Consider the following 19,698-nt stretch of genomic DNA (forward strand, 5'->3'; position numbering starts at 1 on the left):
TCGGCATTTGTCTCCCGAGCACCGTTCAAACCAGCCAAAAATCGTACGATTTTCGGCTGGTTTTCTAGCGTGCTCCTTAGACAAAAGACGTGCGACCGTACAGTAGAAACGGTCGCACGTCTTCGTTCACACTGCTCGATTCTCGTACGATCGCGGGATTTCCTGCGATTCTCGTACGAGAATCGAGCAGTGTATGGGCACCTTAAGAATGTTGAGGTCAGAAGAATGATGGCCACTGCAGAACCTTTTTATGTTTTTTTCTGCTGCAGTCAGCGAAGATTTGACTTGGCCCTATGTTTCACATCATTGCCACATTGGAAAGTCCTAGTGTGCCCCATGCACAGCATCGATTGATTACAAATCTCCTGCAATATTTACTTATATGCAGCATTTATTTGCCATCAATTTCACTAAATTCCTGTGTCACTGTAGCTCCAATACCCCCAAAATATCAGAGATCCACCTTCATACGTCACAGTAGGGATGATTTGCTTCTCTTCATAGGCCTTGGCAACTCCTCTCCAAACATAGCATTGATGGTTATGAAAAGTTATGTGTAAAAAATTATTTTTGTCCAGGAGTTCCACGCTTCAATACATTTCCCACTATTAAGCCATTTTTCATGGGCAGGTACAATTTTCAAAAACATTTTTTTACTGTCTTTCTGGCTAATGGTTTTTGATTTCAGAATTTTGGAGGTGGGAGAGAGGTTGACACCCTAAGTGTCTAATATACTAGCTACACCATTGTCCCAGTGAGTTCAAATAACAGCATTTGTTAAAAATGTCAGTAAGACCTGCAGATGCAGCTAGATTTGCAATCTGTCCACAGGAACACTCAACATCCATCCTTCTAAAGCACCCTAAGCAGGCTTGGTATGGGAGCTGTTCATCTCCTAGAGCAGTGGTTCTCAACCTTTCTAGGGCCGGGACCCCCTGGTAACATTTGCCAAGTTGTGGTGACCCCCAACCGTTAAATTTAGGGATGCACCAATACTAGTATCTGTGTGGGCTCTCGGGAGGCTATGCGGGCTCTCAGGTGGCTAGAAGGACTCTCTGTTGGCGTACAGTGCGGGCTCTGTGGTGCCCAGTGCGGGCTCTGTGGTGATCAAGCACTCACCTCCACTCACTCCTGCCTGCTCCCCTCTCAGTGTTAGTTCGCCTAGATGGTGCTGCAGCATCAGTGGCCAGAGAGGACAGGTTGAGAACTCTCCATCTTGCACCTAGCTACCCTAAGCAGGTTCTGTATGGGAGCTGTTCATCTCCTAGAGGGCCTCTCTATCTTGCACATAGCTACCCTAAGCAGGCTCTGTATGGGAGGGGGTTCATCTCCTAGGACCTGTCCATCTTGCACCTAGCTAACCTAAGCAGGCTCTGTATGTGAAGGGTTCATCTCCTAGGGGCTGGCCTCTTTGCACCTAGTGTCCAGTGCTTCTGTAGACAGCAGTAGTGGTCCATGGTTCGAACCCAATGTCCATCAATGCATGATAGAGAAGTGTTTTTTCCTCCACTGGTACAATTTAGAAAACTCAGTTTACATTAATCTGAATCCTATGAAATCCAGGGATGAATAAACAAGCCCTTAGTGGTCATAATCTGTTCCTTGTATACATTACAAAGCTTAAAGAGCTTCGTGGAAATCTGTCATTGACACCTAAACACAAGCAGTTAACCCTTGCAGTGTGGGGGTAAGCCCCACTGCAAGGGTTAATCAAATGTTTCCCTGGAGTTTAACATTTTAATTGGTTTGCACCTTTAAAGCGGTTGTCATCCCTTTGCATTGCAGCCTGTGGTTCTATTTAAATCACTCATGTCAACATGAAATAAAAGGCATGTAAAAACACAGCACCACCACATCAACGTGCATTTCTATTGCAATAAGTAGAACACATGAAAAATGCACACAACAGAAATGTGCAAATGGGCTTTAAATATTTAATATATGCTTTATTTTCACGTAGACTTATGGTCTGCCTATAACAAGGCGGCATTAAACTAGTCCCCATATTTATTAAAGGAGAACTATGGGGTCAGGGCTTTTCCCCATAGTTCTCCTTAGGGTAACGGGAGGATACAAACTAGCATCCTCCCGTCACCCTAAGCTCAGTATACCGCGAGCTACAGCTCGCGGTATACTGAGACGCCGCAGCTGAAGCGGATCCCGACAATTATGTCTGGATCCGCCTAGCTGCGTGAGTGACCTGCGTGATCTGCCTCTAGATAGGCAGAGCCAGCTGTACCCGCCCCCTCCCGTTCCGCCAGTCAGCGCTGGAGGATCGGAGTGGGGAATCCAGCCCCTCCCCTGTCGAGGCAGAGAGCCGTGACAGGATCGAGAAGTGAGCGAACGCCGGTATGTGTTCGCTCACTTCCCGATCTACTGAGCCGACCTGTGACAGTCTCATTGTCACAGGTCGGCTAGAACTATGAGGTGAGTGAAAAGCACTCACCTCATAGTTCTCCTTTAAGCACAGACACGTTACTGCACTTTTAGGCTCTATTCATACAGGAGCGGTTGTCCGCACGTATTCGGCCGACCGAATAAGTGCAGAGCTGCTCTAAACAGAAAAAACAATGCACTATAATGTGCATCGTTCCGACATTTGCAGCGGACGCGCGGTACAAAACTGTGCAGCCCGCAAAAATACTACTAGTGCAATTTTTAAGGATTCAGCACATTTTCGGCTATATAATAGCTGCAAATAAGCAGAATCTGTGCAGTTTCGCACATAACGTTTGCGCCCCATGCGATCTTCCACAGAAAACTGCGCAGGAAACGCAAACACTATGTGAATGGAGCCTTAACCCTTTCGCTGCCAAGCCCTCCGGAACATTTTTCAAATCAGCTGGCCAAGCCATTTTTGAATTTTCTGCAATTTTTTCCTATTGATTTTGAACATTTTCCTATTTGATTTTCAACTGCTGCGTTGCTAGCGTTTGTAAAAGACCCCCCAAACCATATATTTTCTGAAAACGCAGGCCCGGTAGAACAAAAAGATGGTGATACTAAATTTGTAGGCCCTGCGATAATTGCGCAAATGTTTCTCAAATTAATATTAAATCGATAAAAATACACAATTCAATTGTTAAAACACACCAAAATCAGTATCAGCGCACAAAAAAAATTATTTTCTGACTAAATCTAAATTTTAATTTTTTTTTACACATTTTTTATTTATTTTCTAATAATTTTGTATTCATTTTTTTACTGTTGGGGGGGATATGGTGAAATCTCTGGGGTCTAAACAGACCCCTGACATTTCCACATGGAACCAAGAAAGTCAACCTGTCCAGAATCAACTATGTGGGCTGCTATTGCTGGTCTTCCACCAAAAATTCTGTATGTGTGGCTGACTTTAGTACTTGGGTCCAGAACAGACAGACAGAAGTAATCAAGTCCTAAAACTCCTAGGATGAAGGCAGTTTATTTGCCACCTTAACCATGCATGTAAAGTCTCTGCCATTGCCTAAGTTCTTCTTTTTACTAGGTCCAGAACTTTACTATTGAGTCATTGTCCCATAAACTATTCTGCTAGAAGACTAGTGACACTTGCTGATTTAAGCAAATGGCCAAATATATGCCAATACTCCTGAGTGACCAACCCCATAAAATCACTGAACTGCTGGAGAGAATAAAAACCAGCAAAAGACAGATGAAAGCAGTTACACGCATGTAGAAACAAGCCTTAAGGACGTGTAAAGCCTGACAATTACCATCTCCTGTTTAGTCTTTAGATATATAATTGAGAGTTTTGTTATATTTGTTCTGATAAGTGCAAACACCCGTGGATCCTTCCAGAAATGTTGTCTGATGAACTTTCTGTGCCATGTTCTCACATGGAGGCCCAGTAATGTCATTGCCATTCATTTGTAGCATCTTCTATACTGGTGTAAGAACTGAAAGTAAGCAGATCTCAGAATGCATGAACTAGTGTACTAAAATAGTGATTGTTACTCTAACTTGTGGTTAAACCTGAAGATTGAATTTCATAGTCATGACAGGACAACCAATTTTTTTTAAAGATTTTATTCCAGATCTGATACAATTACACTGATGGAACAATGACATGGCTGCATATTGTAACAGTTTACTAAAAGCAGATTGTCATTTTTGCATTTTTCATACCAATTCAAAGACTGGGCAAACTGTTTAAAAAGCCTCGGTGTTGAGCTGAGAACTTATGGGTAAAACACATGCCTATAATGTAGCAAGATCTGGTTTAATACTCTTCTCCTTCCTCCTCACCCTCACCTTCCACAGAATCTACACCAACCTCTTCATAATCCTTCTCCAGGGCAGCCATGTCCTCTCGGGCCTCAGAGAACTCTCCTTCCTCCATACCCTCACCCACATACCAGTGCACAAAGGCACGCTTGGCATACATAAGATCAAACTTATGATCCAGTCGAGCCCAGGCCTCTGCAATAGCAGTGGTGTTGCTCAGCATGCACACAGCACGCTGTACCTTGGCCAGATCACCACCTGGTACCACAGTTGGTGGTTGATAATTAATACCAACCTTGAAACCAGTAGGACACCAGTCCACAAACTGGATACTACGCTTGGTCTTGATGGTGGCAATAGCAGCATTAACATCTTTGGGCACCACATCACCACGGTACAACAGGCAGCAAGCCATGTATTTACCATGACGTGGGTCACATTTCACCATCTGGTTAGCTGGCTCAAAGCAAGCATTGGTGATCTCAGCCACAGAGAGCTGCTCATGGTAGGCTTTCTCAGCTGATATAACTGGGGCATAAGTGGCAAGAGGGAAGTGGATACGAGGGTAGGGCACCAAATTGGTCTGGAACTCTGTCAGATCTACATTCAGGGCTCCATCAAATCGGAGAGAGGCTGTAATAGAGGACACAATCTGACCAATAAGCCTGTTGAGGTTAGTGTAGGTGGGGCGCTCAATATCTAGGTTTCTACGGCAAATGTCATAGATGGCCTCATTGTCCACCATGAAAGCACAGTCTGAGTGCTCAAGGGTGGTGTGAGTGGTCAGGATGGAGTTGTAGGGCTCAACAACTGCTGTTGACACCTGGGGAGCTGGATAGATGGAGAATTCCAGCTTGGACTTCTTTCCATAATCAACAGAGAGACGTTCCATAAGCAGAGAGGTGAAGCCAGATCCAGTACCGCCACCAAAGCTGTGGAAGACCAGGAAACCTTGAAGTCCTGTGCACTGGTCAGCCTGTAGAAGAACACATTCCATAGGTTAGAATAGGTAGAAATAGAGAAAAAACTTCACTGCATGCAAGGAAAAATAATGCTATTATGGGAACACTGCAATTGTGCTAAAGTGAGAACACCTGCTCAAATGAATGTATCTGATTTTATGGAATCCAGATTACAAGACGCTCTAACATTGTTGTAGATCACATCATTTTATGCAACTTTGTCTCTTGCCATAAGACACTAGTATAGAATGTGTATACCTGTGCATGTGAGGCTTTTTGGATTTGTCACTCCTAGTATACAGATGATGGGGATATCTTTGGAGACATTAGGTTTTGTGCGTAGAACAGGATTTTCAGCCTGCCCGTCTGTGCCATGGAAGGATAAATGTTTTGGGTGCATATACTCAGATACCTTCTACAAATCGCATCTCAAGTATCCATTTATACTCAAGATTCCAAAAATATGGGAAAGCCAAGAGCCCCAAACAATGTTCTGTTGACCTATATATTTTTAGGAAATGTTATTCTAATAGCTCGACCCCGTACGGTTGTCATATCTGACTTGCACAGATCTTTAAGCCACACATGGCTAGATGCACACACTTAACGAATGAACAGCCATGGTCACGCCGAAAGTTAGCAATATCAATGTGTGGCTTTAAACAGTTACCATAACATATGCAGAAAAACAAGTTCCCGTTGGTCACAATCACATTGGAGACAGTAAAATGGACCGTTCTATAGTCCCATATATAGACTTACCAGTTTTCGGATCCTGTCCAGAACTAAGTCAATAATCTCCTTGCCAATTGTGTAATGACCACGAGCATAGTTATTGGCTGCATCCTCCTTGCCTGTAATTAACTGTTCTGGATGGAACAACTGACGATATGTTCCAGTTCGTACCTCATCTGTAATAAGAGTTACGATATTGCTTTTAGGAGAGGGTTTGACTATTTAAAGGAGAAGAATTAACACCAATTAGCTCTTACCAATGACAGTTGGTTCCAGGTCCACAAAGACAGCCCTGGGGACATGTTTTCCAGCTCCAGTCTCACTGAAGAAGGTGTTGAAGGAATCGTCCCCTCCTCCAATGGTCTTGTCACTTGGCATCTGCCCATCAGGCTGGATGCCATGTTCCAGGCAGTACAACTCCCAGCAGGCATTACCGATCTGCACACCAGCCTGGCCAACGTGGATAGAGATGCACTCACGCTGTAAAGGTAAAAAAAGAGAAAACAAAATACTAAGTGATAGCAACGTTTCGATGAATTAGGCTGTAAAACACTGCACATCACCGATGAATCCTGCAAATAATGTGTATGTAAAGCTGCTGAGCAATCTGAATTTGATTTCCGAAACATCTTCATTCAGACACGTCACTAACAATGTAATGTCCACTGCTGAAGCAGGCCTGAATCTTCCAAAGCAGTACCACGGTTCCTCCCACCCACCGCAGTCAGCTGACATGACTTCCACGTTTCCATAAAGGAGCCTGCACACAGCTTCCACCCCCACACTTCATCCGCCTGCCCATGAAAAGAGGAACATCTGCAAGAGGCTTTTCAAATGAATCAGGATTATCCTTTCAGATGGATGGCTCTCCTTACAAGTCCTCCATTTCCTCCACCCCACAGCTGTCGTCTGTCTCAGCACCATTCAAAATAGTAAACCAGCGCCTCTAGGCATCCAGTATGAGGGCTGACAGATTTCACACTCCCTGTGGGGGGCGGATGACGTCAACCCGAGAAAGACACGAATGAAGAGGTCTCCCTGCTACATGGGATAAGGCAGCACACCCTGTACACACAACACAATGGGGTGATTTACTAAAGGGAAAGAAGCCGCACACTGTGCAAGGGAGTCTTCACTTCATTTAGTGAATGTGGTGAGAAGCCCTCCTTACCATCTTGTCTTGAATTGTATTGTGATTGTAATGTCTTCTCTATATTGTAAAGCGCTGCGCAAACGGTTGGCGCTATATAAATTCTGTATAATAATAATTCACATTGTACAGAATACACAATCACGTGCAAGGACCAAAAAAGATGTCCGCAGAGCTTCATCCCATTCACTAAGCTATGCACTATGAAGTCTAGCTGCCTTTAGTAGAACGCTTATGGATCATCTTATGATAGAAACAATCTTTATCATAGCTGAAGCTGATCTGCAGCTAAAATATATCGATCCCAATATGTCATCATGGAACGCATTGGTCCCCAGGAATAATAGCGATCACCAGACAAAGGTGACACATGAATGCAGCGTACAATCAATCCACAGTGATGGGGGAGGGGAACCAGCACACCCACCCAAACCAGCTGTAAAGAACCAAATCACAATAACATGCTTTTGTCATGTACACGGGCAGAAAGAAGATGGCCCCTTTAGAGGCATTCTTCATTACCTCCGAGGTCACGCAGCTCCATCTTCGCCGATGCACATCAGGGGGAATTTATCAAAAATGGAGCCGGCAGAATCTGGAGCAGTCCCCCATAGAAACCAATCAGCTGTTTTTAACAATTTGTACCGTTACGGTTTGCAAATGAAAGAGGCTGATTGGTTGCTCCAGGTTTTATACATTCCCTACATTTAGATCTATATTATTGATCATCAATCAGAGGCATACAAAAATATAGCCCAAATCTGCCTTCAGAGGATCTTACTGGCATATTTTACACATGAACATGCAAATTCGTTCATTCATTCAAGTGGCTAGATGAGATTGCATATTGTAGCCAACGGAATGGGGGGAATGTATGAAAACTGGAGCAGACAGAATCTGGAGCAGCTGCCCATAGTAACCAATCAGTTTCTAGCTTCAGTTCACTCTGTTAAGCTTTGACAATGAAAAAGAGAAGCTGATTGGTTGTCAATGGCAACTGCTCCAAATTCTGCCTGCTCCAGTTTTTTTTCCCTCAATGACTTCATGCTATACATACCTAGAAGTGTGAGTAATGTGGCAGAAAGGTGGAGCATTGATCAGAGTATCTGAGACCTCTCATACATTCCCTACCTTTCCAAGTCACAGTAATGGAGGAACACAGCCACACCACATACATAGATGAGCTCAGGAGAGAATTAGATGGAGAGGGTCAGGCTGTTAAATCACATTCATGTACCAGGGGTCCCTACAAAAGGATGAAGCAGTTGCTGATAGCAACCAGATGCCGCATTGCGTTCGGTATGTGATGTATTCCAGACGTAACACTTCTCATCACAGAAGCTTCTTTTTACACATCAGCCCTTTGGTGATGGTGACTACTCTCCCACTACGCCTGGCTAATACCCATCACCAGCCGCCCCGGTCATGTAGAGCGGCAGAAACCAGCCCCCGTCCGCACGCCCAACCCAATTCCCCCGAGCGGGGGGAGATGGATCCGTTGGTACCCAGCGCGCTGCTGCTCTCCATGACGACCACTCTAAGGCCACAGAGGAGGATGCCGCATTCTCATAGACCACAGCAAAGAAATGGCTGCACACACCATCCCCTTCTACTCACCATGGTTAAGGATGAGGAGTCCGCGAAGAGTAAGGTTTAAAAAATAAAAAAAATGACGTTACTTTATCCAGCAGCTACGAGTGGATGTAAGTAACAGAATGAGGAGAGGATGCGATGTTCGGTTTTTATAAGCTTTGCGGTGACATCGGCATATATTATGCTAATAAGGTGCGGCTGGCCGCTGATTGGACGAAGCCTCGGAATGAGGTGTATGAATGTGGGAGGCGGGAGCAGATGCCTGGTCTCTTAATTTGCCTCCTCATGCGCCAATATGGCGGCGCCTCGTCCCAGCCCTTCAATCACGGCTACCTGTAGCTCCATGTTAGCGATCTAGGCGTGGCTGTGGACTGGATAGCTGTGCTGGTGCCTGTAGTTCTACAGCGCCTGGCCCAGAATAGGGTGAGTAGTAACGGAGCTGCTGGAAAACGAATGCAATTATAGTTTTTCCCTAGAAGAAAGAATAAACCTCATTTACGTCTATGTGAGAAATCTAAACACAATAGTGTGACCGCCCTGCTATCATCACCGTGATCAGAGTGTTATACACACCCCATCAGTGTAATGTACACCTCATCGGAGCGATATACACCCCATCAGTGTGAGATATATATATAACCCATCGGAGGGATGTACACCTCGGAGCAATAAACACCCCATCAGTGTGATATATACATATATCACAGGTGTATATATATATATAAAACCCATTGGAGTGATATACACCTCATCAGTGTGAAATACACTATCAGACCGATATACACCCCATCAGTGTGATATTATTTTATTATATATATATATATATATATCAGGGATCCCAACCTGAAAGAAGCAATGTCAGGGAGGTGCCCTTCTTATTTCAGGGAGGTGCCCTCTGCCCCCATCCACAGGGGGGAGAACACCCCCCTGAAATGATAGCAGAGGAAGCAATAGCTTCTTTGCTATTTTCAGGTTTGTTTGTTTTTTGTATTCTGACAGCTGCTGCCATCAGATTAAAATAAAAACAGCATAAGAATGCATAGCTAGATTCCTATTGGCTATTTCAATTTGCAATATCCAATAGCAAGCTGGCTATTGCACCTGCCCTCTGCTGCTATCAATCACTAGAAGAGGACCTGATGGAGAACTGCAGGTCCCCCTCTGCTGATTGACAGCAGCAGTGGGCGGGTGCAATAGCTAGCGTGTTTCCCCGAAAATAAGACACTGTCTTATATTTTTTTTTCAATGAAAAAAGACACTAGGTCTTATTTTCGGGGGATGTCTTATATTTACCTGGCTGTAGCTGTCCGCTCTCCGCTCTGATGCCGTCCCCTTCTACCCCACAGGCTATGCCGCGCTGTGCCTGCTGGGAAATGCAGTCTTCAGCGGCAGCCGAGGCAGACAGGTGGGTGTGCGTGCGGGGGGATTCGGGGTAGGTCTTACTTTCGGGGAAACACGGTAGTTTGCTATTGGCTTGTGCAAAGTGAAATAGCCAATAGGAATCTAGCTATGCATTCCTATGCTGTTTTTCTTTTCGATCGAGCAGAGTAAACTTTTCCGGGAGAAAGTGTTTCTCTCAGCCGGGAGCCGCTATCTAATAGCAGGAGACTCCCGGAGCGTCTGGTAGAGTTGGGATGTCTGATATAGATAGATAACCCATCGGAGTGAAATACAACTCATAAGTATAATATACACCACATCAAAGTGATATAGATCCTATTAGAGTAATATACATCCCATCAGACTGATATACATCTCATCAGAGTCATATACACCCCATCGGCGTGATATAGATCCTATTAGAGTAATATACATCTCATCAGAGTGATATGCACCCCATCGGAATGGGGTGCATATTAAAAATAATAGACCTTTAATTTCTTTGTAAGTGGCCAAGCTTATAAAATCTACAGGGGATCAAATCATTATTTTCCTCACTGTATATCATTCTGATGGGGTGCATATCACTCTGACTCTGGAACGCACCGCATTCGGTGTGAACAAGTCCAGAGACAGAATATCAACCGAAAAAACACGATACAAATGTTATAAATTGAGTTGCAGTTCGGTGAGTAAAATAAGTATTTGATCCCCAAGCAAAACATGACTTAGTACTTTGTGGAGAAACCCTTGTTGGCAAGCACAGAGGTAAGACGCTTCTTGTAGTTGGTTACCAGGTTTGCACATATCTCAGGAGGGATTTTGGTCCACTCTTCTTTACAGATCTTCTCTAAATCCTTAAGGTTTCATGGCTGTCACTTGGCAACTCGAAGTTTCTCTCCCTCCATACACTTTCTGTAGGATTAAGATCTGGAGACTGGCTAGGCCACTCCATGACCTTAATGTGCTTCTTCTTGAGCCACTGCTTTGTTGCCTTGGCGGTATGTTTTGGGTCATTGTCATGCTGAAAGACCCATTCATGACCCAACTTCAGTGTTCTGGCTGAGGGAAGTAGGTTCTCATCCAAGATTTTACAATACATGGCGCCGTCCATTGGCCCCTCAATGCGGCAAAGTCGTCCTGTACCTTTAGCAGAGAAACAGCCCCAAAGCGTAATGTTTCCACCTCCGTGCTTAAAGGAGAACTATGGGGTTAGGGCTTTTCCACATAGTTCTCCTTAGGGAAACGGGAGGACACAAACTAGCGTCCTCCCGTCACCCTAAGCTCAGTATATCGCGAGCTACAGCTCGCGGTATACTGAGACGCCACAGTATACCGCAAGCTACTGCTCGCAGTATACTGAGACGCCGCAGCTGAAGCGGATCCCGACAATTATGTCTGGATCCGCCCAGCTGCGTGAGAGACAGCTGGCTCTGCCTATCTAGAGGCAGAGCCAGCTGTACCCGCCCCTCCCCCGTCCGATCCGCCAGTCAGCGCTGGCGGATCGGGGAGGGGGGAATCCAGCCCCTCCCCTGTTACGGCAGAGAGCTGTGACAGGTTCGAGAGGTGAGCGAACGCCGGTATGTGTTCGCTCACTTCCCGAACTACTGAGCCGACCTGTGACAGTCTCATTGTCACAGGTCGGCTAGAACTATGAGGTGAGTGAAAAGCACTCACCTCATAGTTCTCCTTTAACTATAGGGATGGTGTTCTTAGTGTCAGAGTCAGCATTTTTCTTCCTCCAAACACGGCGAGTCGAGTTAATGCCAAAGAGCTCAATTTTGGTCTTATCTGACCGCAGCACATTCTCCCAATCCTTCTCTGGATCATTTAGATGTTCATTGGCAAACTTCAGACAGGCCTGTACATGTGCCTCCTTGAGGAGGGGGACCTTTGCGGGCCCTGCAGGATCTCAATCCATGTCGGTGTATTGTGTTACCAATGGTTTGTTTGGTGACTGTGGTCCCAACTGCATTGAGAGCCTCCTGTGTAGTTCTGGGCTGATCCCTCACTTTTCTCATGATCATCCTTACCCCATGAGGCGAAATCTTGCATGGAGCTCCAGAGCGAGGGCGATTGATGGTTATTTTGTATTCCTTCCATTTGCCAATAATCGCTCCAACCGTCGTTTCCTTCTCAGCAAGCTTCTTGCTGATAGTCTTGTAGCCCATCCCAGCCTTGTGCAGATCTACAATCTTGTCCCTAATGTCCTTTGACAGCTATTTGGTCTTGCCCATGGTGGTGAGGTTTGAATGGAAGAGAGAGATTCTGTGGACAGGTGTCTTTCATATACAAGAGAGTTCTTTACAGTAAGAGCGGTTAAGGTCTGGAACTCACTGCCATCGGCAGAGTGTAGATTTGTTCAAGAAACGTTTGGACAATTTCTTGAGGGACCGTAATATCCAGGGATACCAGTATCCCTAAGAATGAGATGATGTGTGGACCTATATGGGTTGGACTTGATGGACGTATGTCTTTATTCAACCCCAAATACTATGTAACTATGTAACATAACGAGTTGTCGTTAGGAGCACCTTCTTAAAGTGACAGGACTAATCTGTGTACCACATAGCCAGTCTGTGGGAGGAGCCAGAATTATTGTTGGTTGGTAGGGCACCAAATACTTGTTTTACTCACTGAACTGCAACTCAATTTATAACATTTGTATCATGTGTTTTTTTTCTGGATGTTTGGTTGATATTCTGTCTCTAACATTTAAAATACACCCATGATAAAATTATAGACCTTTCATTTCTTTGTAAGTGGGCAAACCTACAAAATCTGCAGGGGATCAAATCATTATTTTCCACACTGTACATCCCATCGGAGTGATATACACCCCATCAGTGTGATATACACCCCATCAAAGGTATATACACCTCATCAGTGTGATGTTTTGCTGTGTTACACCAGACAGAGAGCTGTGCTGTCAGCGGTTCTCTGGCCGGTCCCACACAGCTCACTGACATCATTGGTTGCAAGGAGCTCAGCGGAACGCCAGCCAGAGCATCCCCATCACACTGAGCTCCCCAGGCAACCGATGACGTCAGTGAGCTGGGCCGGAAGCCAGAAAGGCCGCTGTCAGAATACTCAAATGAAACTAGCACCTGATTGGCTGATAGCTCAGTTTGGATGAGAATCTTCCAAATGGCTCCTTTGATCAGCTGATCGAGGGATGCTGAGTGGAAGGGTGCCCACAGTACAAATTTCTCAGGGAGCAGACGAAATGTTGAACTTTACCTTGAAATATCTTCTGTGAAGAGCTCCTGTCAGCAATGATCTTCATCACCTTGTCCTACGTCCCTCCCTTCTCGCTGATGTCTTTATTACAGGTATATATATCTATATATATAGATATATATATATATATGGTGTGAACAGTGTTTGTAATTATATTGGGCTCGAGTCTTGGTAATTGAGCTAATTTATGTTTTGAAGTTTAAGTGGTTTAAAAATGAGTCTTTTGGCTAAAGTTATTTATGAAATGTTTTTGGTTTATTAAGATACAACAGCAAAAAGTTTCTCAGCACACTCTCCAGCCAGCATGCAAAAAAACCTGTCTAACAGCTAAGGTTAAAAGCAGAGGTTTAGATACACGTCTTCTGCAGAATATGTGAAAGCCGCACAGCCGCGCCAAGGCACCTCTATATAGTGCGGTCCTAACTCTAAACTATGAGAGTCTCCATCTTGGAGCACATGTGGCAAAAGAAAAAATTGGGTGCAGGTTTGTCAGGAGGAAGCCCAACCTCCTTTAAAGACACAGTGACGCACAAGGGACCCCGCACATCACAATGGCAGCTGAGACCCCCAGAGCCCTTCCGTGTGCACATTGCTGTAAAGCTGGTGACAAATTGATGAGTGCATTTGTCATTTGTTTTGCTTGGTTTATTAAGATGTCACTTTTTACCCCAAGAAAGGGGCGCGGCCATTATCTTTTCAATATTCTAGGTGTGTAGTCTCATCTTATTGTATTCATGCTTCTTATTTCTGGTTAGTTATGGGTACTGTGGGGGGTCTACAATCCCATGGCAAAGTGAACACGCGCAGAGTTCCTTTCACTAATCTAGTTCAGTGTGCGATATACTAAGGCTCCATTCACATATAACGTTTGCCGTGCGGTTTTCTGTGTTCATGCAAACACTAAAATCTTTCACCTGCACGGATTCTGCTCATTTGCAGCTATTACTATAGCTGCGAACGTGTGGAATCCGTCAAAGAATTGTGCTTGGACTATTTTGCCGGCCGCAAGGGGCGTCCCGAGGCTGGGTGACACCCAGAGCGGAGACCGGGTGACACCCCGCCGTGACATTGCCGTGCACGATCACGTCATCGTGCATGCGAGGTCGTCTTATTGTCCCCTCCTCTCTCCTGACACTGTCGGGCTCTCGGTCCGTTACCAAATGCCCGACTTTCAGTCATTTTGGTGTCACCCCTCCAATGGTGGCACCCGGGATTCCTCCCTCACCACAAATAGCGTGTCGATCGAGGAATCGCCGCTGTTTACATTGTCGGCACCTGTCAGAATACCCGCTCAGAGTGGCTCTGATCGCACAAAGATTTTCCAGCTAGCTCCTTCAATCAGTTGATCAATGAATGCTGGCTGAAAGGGAACCAACAGCCCCACACACTGGCCGAATTTCGGCCAGTACACTAAAAACTACCTGCAATTCGGCCAGTGTGTGGGTACCTTAAGAATGGAGCAGACGGGGCGTGGCCGGGATGTTAAGCAGCGCGGACTTGACTGAGGGAGCTCCGCCGCTGCACTGACCTTTATCCGGTATCCATCCTGTAGATTCGGCTCCTGTCGTACTCACCTAAGCTCCGGTGGATGTCCGGAGCAGGGGGAGATGCCATCTAGGTCCGGTAAGAGAGGCAAGGGTCCCAAAGGAGGCTGGAGACGATCCCAGCGGGCGGCCTCGTGTCCCGCCGCCGCCATCTTGCCCAGGTCCCCTGCTTCCTGTGAGTGCACACGCCGGTCTCTGAGCATGGAGGGGGACGCTGCTGGCGCTGCTGAAGCGGCGCTGGCCCCTCCGGAGCAGCCTGTCTCCTCACCCACAGCAGATAAAGAGAGGGCTGAGACGACCACCATCCTGGAGGCCATTGAGGGCTGTAAAATCCCCCTCACGGCGAAAATTGACCATCTGGCGGTGGAGTGCACCCTGATCAGACATGATCTGGAGAAAATAAGGGGCAGGCTATCCCATGCAGAAGCGCGGGTGTCGGGGGTGGAAGACTCGGTCCAGGAGCATGCTACTGCCATACAAGATCTGCAACGTACAGTGAAGACGCTGGCGGCAAAGGTAGATGACTCAGAAAACAGAATGAGGCGCAATAATGTGCGAATAGTGGGCCTGCCTGAGGGAGCGGAGGGCCAGAGGCCTGCTCAATTCGCGGAGGCCTTCTTTAAATCGGTGCTGGCCCTGGATGAACTGCCCCCCACCTTTGTGGTGGAGCGGGCGCACAGGGTTCCAACTGGGAAGCCAGTCCCTGGAGCACCACCAAGACCTTTTTTGCCGCGCCTTCTCAACTACAGGGACCGGGACAGGATACTGGCGGCAGCCAGGACGCGCCCAGACCTTCGCCATGAAAATGCTTCCGTTCACTTATTTCCTGATTTCTCAGCGGAGATTCAGAAGCGGAGGAGAACCTTTGTGGAGGTGAGACGCCGACTCAGGGAGAAGGGCATCCAATATAACATGCTGTACCCGAGCAGACTTCGGGTTCCCCACTCTGGCACTGTCCACATGTTTGATTTGCCTGGATCTGCCGCTGAATGGTTGGATACGCTGGGTTAAGTTCTTTCCAGCAGTTGTCTCCGGTTGATACCTACAATATCTGCATACAAGTGGGACCTATGGAATATCCGGAGCTTGGCTTGGCCTGCTGAACCAATCATGCACAGCTTGCCTGACAGATGGGCCTACTGCATGGAGAGAGATGACGAAAGACAAATGGCCCTGGGCTACCTGATTATCCTCTTGGACTACCTTACCTACGGGCCTACAGTTCTACGGTTGTTTTCTTCTTGGTTCCGGTTGTGCCAGTATTTTTTATTTTTTTGTTTTTATCCAGTTATTTTTCCTTTTCTTTTCTTCACTATGACGGATCGGATTCTGCCTTGCCCGACGGGGGCGGAGTGTAGTCAACCACAGCGAACTCCGCAGAACCTGGGGATGGTGGGTATGACTTTGATGCACTATCCCAGGTTCACTATGCTAGACCTAGAGGGGTCTTATCCAGTTTCTACATCTTATCCTACAGTGTAGGGGTGACGGCTCGCTCCCTCAACAGCTGAACACCTACGAATTTTTGATTTTGTTTTTTCTTTTGGTTAATTTTTCATAGCTGCTGAACACTTGTTCATGTCCCTTGGATACACCTTAGGTGGGGTATCCCTGACTGTTTTTGGGGGGTTTTGGGTCTGAACTTCTCTGGAAAATGTTTTTGTTAAGTTTACTATGTACACGAGGTAAGAGGGAGTTTGTGGTTGAATTTTGGGTCGGGAGGGTGGTGTGTCGCCCTGGTTCTCACTCGCGCCCTGCGGGGGAGAGGCACTCAGTCATGTATGTTGAAAGATGTGATGGGGTTGGATGACATAAAAGTGCTATCCTGGAATGTACGCGGTCTCAATAACAAATTTAAGAGATCCATGCTATGTAATTATTTATAGCAGCTAAACCCACATATAGTGATGCTACAGGAGACACATTTAGATGGTAGCAAAGTATTAGCGCTGAGACGCCCCTGGATACAGAGGATGGTTCATGCGACATATTCCACGTACTCTCGGGGCGCCTCGGTACTCATTAATAGATCACTTCCCTGTACTGTACTGCATACCATCACTGACCCTGGTGGGAGGTTTGCGATAGTGGTGCTTGATATCCAAGCGACACAGCTGGCAGTGGTCAGTGTGTATATACCTGCGCCATTTCATGTGCAGATTTTGTATACCATCCTGGACAAACTTGCTCCCTACCTCCCACTGCCAGTTCTCATTTCCGGGGACTTTAACAATATCCTGGACTCCACTCTGCACTCCTCCAACCCAGCGAGGCCACCGGGTACTGAATTAAGGGCATGGGCTGAGACTGCTCTGATGGAAGAGGTGTGGAGGTGGAAGCACTCCGGTATCAGAACATACTCCCATCTGTCCCATGTCCATGGATCCTCTGCCCGGATAGATATGGCGTTTGGTAACCAGGCCATGTTGGGTATGGTATCCGGGGCTACATACTTACCTGGTGGTCTGTCAGATCATGTCCCTCTATCCATTACTTTTTTGGTGCCCAGTGGTAGGAAGTCTGGAGGCTGGAAGCTCTCACCTGAGTGGCTGCGGGAGGAGGGAGTGGCGGCACGGGTATCCCCGGCCATGCTGACCTATTGGCCCGTTAATGCAGGCACTGCGTCAGCACCGGTGGTTTGGGACGCCTTTAAAGCTACTACCAGGGGCGAATATATTTCTGGTATCAAGGCAGCGCGCAGGGAGCACAGTGCTGCCCTTACATTGCTCCAGGACGAGGAGGCAATTTATGCAGCGGCATATGCAGACTCCCCTATTGACTCCTCGGTGGCCGCACTCAAGAAGGCAAGGCGTTCCATAAATTTACACCATGTGGGGCTGACGCAGTGCTCCTGGCGGCGGTCCAGGGAAAATATGTTCGAAAAGGGGGACAAAAACGGTAAACTATTGGCAATGTTGGTGGCGGAGCAGAGGGCACTAACGAACATTCCTGCCATTCTGAATTCCACAGGGACGAGGGTTACAGACCCCCCGCTTATACTAAAGGAGTTCCACTCCTACTACAAGGATCTGTACTCCCGTATTCCTGAATATGACCTGGGAGCCTTGCAGGACGTGCTGGGTGGGCTCATCATCCCACAATTGACAGGTGAGGACAGGGATTTCCTGGATAGGCCTATTACTCTGAAGGAGGTGCAGCGGGCAGTGGCCTCATTCCCTAATGGCAAGTCACCTGGGCCAGACGGCTTTCCGGCTGAATATTATAAGATGTATGTAGACTCTATTGGACCCAGGCTTAGGGACCTTTATGTGGATTGCCTGGAGGTGGGGGTTCTGCCCGACTCCTTCAGGGATGCACATGTGGTGCTGCTTCCGAAGCCGGGAAAGGACCCCTATTGTGCTCATCCTATCGGCCAATTGCATTGCTCAATATGGACTTAAAAATACTGACCAAGGTCCTGGCAACGCGCCTTTCAAGTGTTCTGGGGTCTCTGGTCAACATAGATCAAACTGGGTTCATGCCGGGTAAGTCCACGGACACCAACCTACGCAGACTGTTCACTAATCTTCAGTTATCCCATGACAGCGTGGGTTCTACAGCCTTGGCCTCGCTGGATGTGGCCAAGGCTTTCAACTCAGTTGATTGGGGATACATGTGGGAGGTACTAAGATTGATGGGATTTGGCCCTGGGTTTCGCAGATGGATCAGTATTCTATGTAGCTCCCCCAGGGCGGTCCTCAAAATTGGATCTTTATTATCCGAGGCTTTTGTGATTGAGAGGGGCACCCGACAGGGGTGTCCATTATCACCAAGCTTGTTCGCCCTGGTGATGGAGCCCGTGGCGATTGCTATCCGTTCATCAAGACAAATCAGTGGCCTAAGAATAGGGGGTATAGAGGAAAGACTAGCGCTATATGCAGACGATCTTATCCTTTTCCTAGCGTATGCGGGCCCGTCACTACGGGCTGCACTACGCATTCTAGACACATTTGCAGGCTTTTCGGGGCTAAGGGTCAACTGGTCTAAGTCCCATATAGTCCCCCTGGATCCACAGACCCGTTCCAGTGCGGATAGCACACTCGCATTGCAATGGGTGGAAGAAATCACCTACCTAGGAGTCCGTATAACAAAATCGGTTAGGGATTATTATCCACTTAATCTTCTCCCGCTGCTGGTCTAGGGTGGAATCTTGGAAACATCTCCCCCTGTCCCTAGTGGGCAGGGTTAACCTGATAAAAATGAAAATACTGCCTGTTTTCTTGTATTATCTGAGGAACTCCACAGTTTGGGTCCCACAATCCTTTTTCCGGAAAATTAACGCTTTTATTGGGCCCTTTCTGTGGAACTCCAGTACTCCCAGGATAAAGTTGTCCATCTTACAGGAGCCATGCTGTAGGGGGGGTCTGGCGGTCCCGGATTTCAGGAGGTATTATTTAGCTGGTCAAATGGTGGTTCTGCACAAGTGGCTCACGGGTGATTCCGCGGACGCAGCAGTGGTGGTGGAGGAGGCTGCTTCGCTGGGATCATATGCAGCTCTGGCTGGACTTCCTTTGAGGGGTCTCAGGGCTCCATATGAACTAACAGTGTCTATGAGAGCTACTATTATGGCGTGGGCGTCCATTTGCAAACAGCTGAACCAGGCCTCTCAGGGGTGGTCTCCGCATACTCCAATATGGAGAAACCCACTCTTGCCTCATTTTTCCAATTTACCAGATTTCCATGTCTGGCCTGGACTGGGAATAAAAACATTGGGAGACCTGACATTAAATAATGCACTTCTAACCTTTGACCAGCTAAGGGAGAAATTCAAAGTTCCTACGACATATCTGTTCCGCTACCTACAGCTGCGACATGCCTTCCAGAGCCAATTTGGGGGGTTGTCATGCGTAGTACAGATGTCTCGTCTGGAGAC

At 46.9% G+C, this 19,698-nt stretch overlaps 1 protein-coding gene across 1 annotated transcript; it reads right to left on the reverse strand.

Moving 5' to 3' along the window:
• Window positions 1–4,019: 4,019 nt before the first annotated feature.
• On the reverse strand, window positions 4,020–8,806 carry LOC108791406 (tubulin alpha-1A chain). The gene is made up of 4 exons (XM_018561887.1): window positions 8,686–8,806; window positions 6,176–6,398; window positions 5,946–6,094; window positions 4,020–5,197 (listed from the first exon to the last, which is right to left on the reverse strand). Exons 1-4 carry the CDS (start codon window positions 8,686–8,688, stop codon window positions 4,217–4,219), a joined length of 1,356 nt encoding a protein of 451 aa, XP_018417389.1. The 5' UTR covers window positions 8,689–8,806; the 3' UTR covers window positions 4,020–4,216.
• Window positions 8,807–19,698: the final 10,892 nt, after the last annotated feature.

This window comes from Nanorana parkeri, unplaced genomic scaffold (assembly GCF_000935625.1).
Source record: "Nanorana parkeri isolate BGI_ZX_2015 unplaced genomic scaffold, ASM93562v1 scaffold549, whole genome shotgun sequence".
In the NCBI taxonomy this organism is placed as follows: domain Eukaryota; kingdom Metazoa; phylum Chordata; class Amphibia; order Anura; family Dicroglossidae; genus Nanorana; species Nanorana parkeri.